The sequence below is a fragment of the Etheostoma cragini genome, unplaced genomic scaffold (assembly GCF_013103735.1).
Source record: "Etheostoma cragini isolate CJK2018 unplaced genomic scaffold, CSU_Ecrag_1.0 ScbMSFa_528, whole genome shotgun sequence".
Classification (NCBI taxonomy): Eukaryota; Metazoa; Chordata; class Actinopteri; order Perciformes; family Percidae; genus Etheostoma; species Etheostoma cragini.
In genome coordinates, this window is record NW_023269127.1 from 65,059 (window position 1) to 68,164 (window position 3,106).

The following is a 3,106-nucleotide window of genomic DNA, read 5'->3' on the forward strand; positions in this document are numbered from 1 at the left end:
CATACACAGCCCCGCATAATGACATAATACACAGCTAACATCATACACAGCCCCGCATAATGACATATTACACAGCTAACATCATACACAGCCCAGCATAATGACATAATACACAGCTAACACCATACACAGCCCCGCATAATGACATAATACACAGCTAACATGCATGGCCCCCAACAGCTTTTGGGTAAGTGGTCCTTGGTCAGAAAAGGTTTTAGAGACACGGTCTCATCCTTCCAACATCTACGGCCCGCTGCCTTCTCCTTAACATCCAGCTCTGTGCAAAGAGCCTCAAAAGACTGAGAAATGAGAATGTCAATAACATTTCCACATTAATAAATAAAGAGACTGTGTTACCTTCATCATTATGATCAAATACGTTCCCAGGGGGCCCCCAGGATTTTTCAATTTAAGCTATATGATCAATATGTCTCTTTTAACAGGTTAGGTATCCATGGTTACAACTCCATTATTAGATATGATTAACATGTCTCTATTAACAGGGTATGTACCCGTGGTCACCAACCCGTGGTTATGGAGTGGTAACACACGTCATCTCAGAGACCCAAACTAATCCATTCATTGAGGAAGTAATCTAGATTAAATACGAGAGCTATCAGTGGATTTGTTGGAGCAGTGTGAGGAATCATCGGAATATTGACTGTGTATGTTCTTTGTTTCAGTGGAAACAAGCTGACGTTAACACGTGTATCTCTTTTACAAAACAGAGTCAGATGGTGATGAATGTATTCAGCGTGACACAGGAAGCTGAATGTATTCAACGCTCTGTGAAACTGATCCAAGCACAGAGACCAGGGACCATGGACCAGCTGTTAACCACAACAACCTCATCTGGTCTTCTGGGGTCCCGGGACCCGTCCTGCACTTCATCACATATCCCACTAGCCTCATCTGGTCTTCTGGGGTCCCGGGACCCGTCCTGCACTACATCACATATCCCACTAGCCTCATCTCGTCTTCTGGGGTCCCGGGAACCCGTCCTGCACTCCAACGCATATCCCACTAGCCTGATCTCTTCTTCTGGGGTCCTGGGAACCCGTCCTACACTCCAACGCATACCCCACTAGACTCATCTAATCTGTCGACATGCTGTTTGGGACTAAGATAAAACTAAAAAGAGTCCCTGGTTTGGGTTTTAAGGTCTGAGTTGGGGATCAGGTGATTAATGTAAAGATTAGTTTAGATTTAAGATTAGGAACTAAAGGTACTAACCAAAGTAAACCAAAGAGAATGCTTCCTGACCAGAATCTCCAGGATTCTGGACCAGAAAGTGATGTGAACTCTGGCAAGGCCTCGAATTCAGCCTCATGTTGACTACGCATGCTGCACATGGATCAATGGTGTCTTACAGCCCCGGAAACAGGCTTCAGACGGCTCAACATAAGGTCTGAGGGCTGATTCTGAGGCTCATCATGACAGCTCACCTCATCATTTTGAGACTGTTGGTTAAAGAAGAAGATCGAGTCTCGACATTCACCTGTGCACGTACATAGGACTGTCACCAAATAACACACACACACACACACACTCTCTATGTGTGTGTGTGTGTGTTATTTGGTGACAGTCCTATGTCGGGACTGTCACCAGTCGGGGTTGTTTGTCCGTGTCATGTTTCTGTTGATGAATGTAATCATTACCTTTTCTTCTATAAAACCACAAAACTCCGAGCTGGAAACATCAGAAAGCTGAACCACTGAGCTCAGATCAACCAGAACACAACCAGACCTGAACCAGAACACAACCAGAACCAGAGCTAACCCAGAACACAACCAGACCTGAACCTGAACCTGAACCAGAACTCATCAGAACCCGTCATGGACCGAGGCAAGACATGAAGATCAATGGCTTCGTAACCACTGACATCACTCCTTCAATTTTCATTTTTATTTTATTCAGTGTGAATTACTATTGTTTCTCATTATTATTATAATTATTATAATTATTATTATTATTACTAGCTGTCTCTCTGTCTGTCTGTCCGTCTCACCTGTCCGTCTATCTAACTGTCTGACTGTCAAACTGTCTGTCTCACCTGTCTGTCCATCTCACCTCTCTGTCTCACCTGTCTTTCTCTCAGCCGTCCTCCTGCTGTCCCTTCTGTGTGTGGGCGTGTCCTCTCAGCCAATCACAGAAGGCCAGCGTCTGTTCTCCATCGCTGTGAGCAGAGTCCAGCACCTGCACCTGCTGGCGCAGAGACTCTTCTCCGACTTCGTGAGTCAAACCTCATTAACTTTCTGACTGTTTGACTGTTTCTGACTGTTTCTGACTGTTTCTAACTGTGTGTCTGTGAGTGTGTGTGTGTGTGTGTCTGTGTGTGTCTGTGTGTGTCTGTCTGTCTGTCTGTGTCTGTGTGTGTGTGTCTGTGTGTGTGTGTGTGTGTGTGTGTGTGTGTCTGTGTGTGTCTGTGTCTGTCTGTGTGTGTGTCTGTGTGTGTGTGTGTGTGTGTTAGGAGAGCTCTCTCCAGACTGAGGAGCAGCGTCAACTCAACAAAATCTTCCTTCAGGATTTCTGCAACTCTGATTACATCATCAGCCCGATCGACAAGCACGAGACGCAGCGCAGCTCGGTGATTACTATATTATTTATTACTATTATTATTATTATTTTATCATATCATTTTATTAGGTGTCCACAGCCCTGCTATTGTTCTTTCTTCTTCTTCTTCTTTATTATTCTTCCCTGCATAAAACCCCCGCTGTGGCGACGTGCCATTTTCAGGACTGGTCCGAAAGTCCGCAAAGACCTCAGACGCCAAAATTGCCCCACTTCCACCACTAGGTGGCGCTATAGCAGAAAAAACACGTTTGGCTCCTCCGTATTTCCCGACGTTTCTGGCTGTTGGTCCACGGGCGGCCATGTTGTTGAGGTCAGCACAAAGTCAATACACCCTAGGTGTTGAAGCTGTCCTCTGATTGGTCCGAGGTGTTGAAGCTGTCCTCTGATTGGTCCGAGGTGTTGAAGCTGTCCTCTGATTGGTCCGAGGTGTTGAAGCTGTCCTGTGATTGGTCCTAGGTGTTGAAGCTGTCCTCTGATTGGTCCGAGGTGTTGAAGCTGTCCTCTGATTGGTCCGAGGTGTTGAAGCTGT

The 3,106-nt window shown here is 45.8% G+C and overlaps 1 protein-coding gene across 1 annotated transcript; it reads left to right on the plus strand.

Annotated features, from left to right (window-relative positions):
* Positions 1 to 162: 162 nt before the first annotated feature.
* Positions 163 to 3,033, plus strand: gh1 (growth hormone 1). Its single transcript, XM_034866370.1, has 4 exons — positions 163 to 187; positions 2,099 to 2,232; positions 2,471 to 2,587; positions 2,914 to 3,033. The coding sequence occupies exons 1-4, from the start codon at positions 163 to 165 to the stop codon at positions 3,031 to 3,033; spliced, it is 396 nt and encodes a 131-aa protein (XP_034722261.1).
* The last annotated feature ends 73 nt before the right edge of the window (positions 3,034 to 3,106 follow it).

Coding starts and splice junctions, on each gene's coding strand:
- gh1 (XM_034866370.1), top strand. CDS start 163: ATGCATGGCCCCCAACAGCTTTTGG. Junction 188..2,098: donor TGGCCCCCAACAGCTTTTGG/GTAAGTGGTCCT, acceptor TCTTTCTCTCAG/CCGTCCTCCTGCTGTCCCTT. Junction 2,233..2,470: donor AGAGACTCTTCTCCGACTTC/GTGAGTCAAACC, acceptor TGTGTGTGTTAG/GAGAGCTCTCTCCAGACTGA.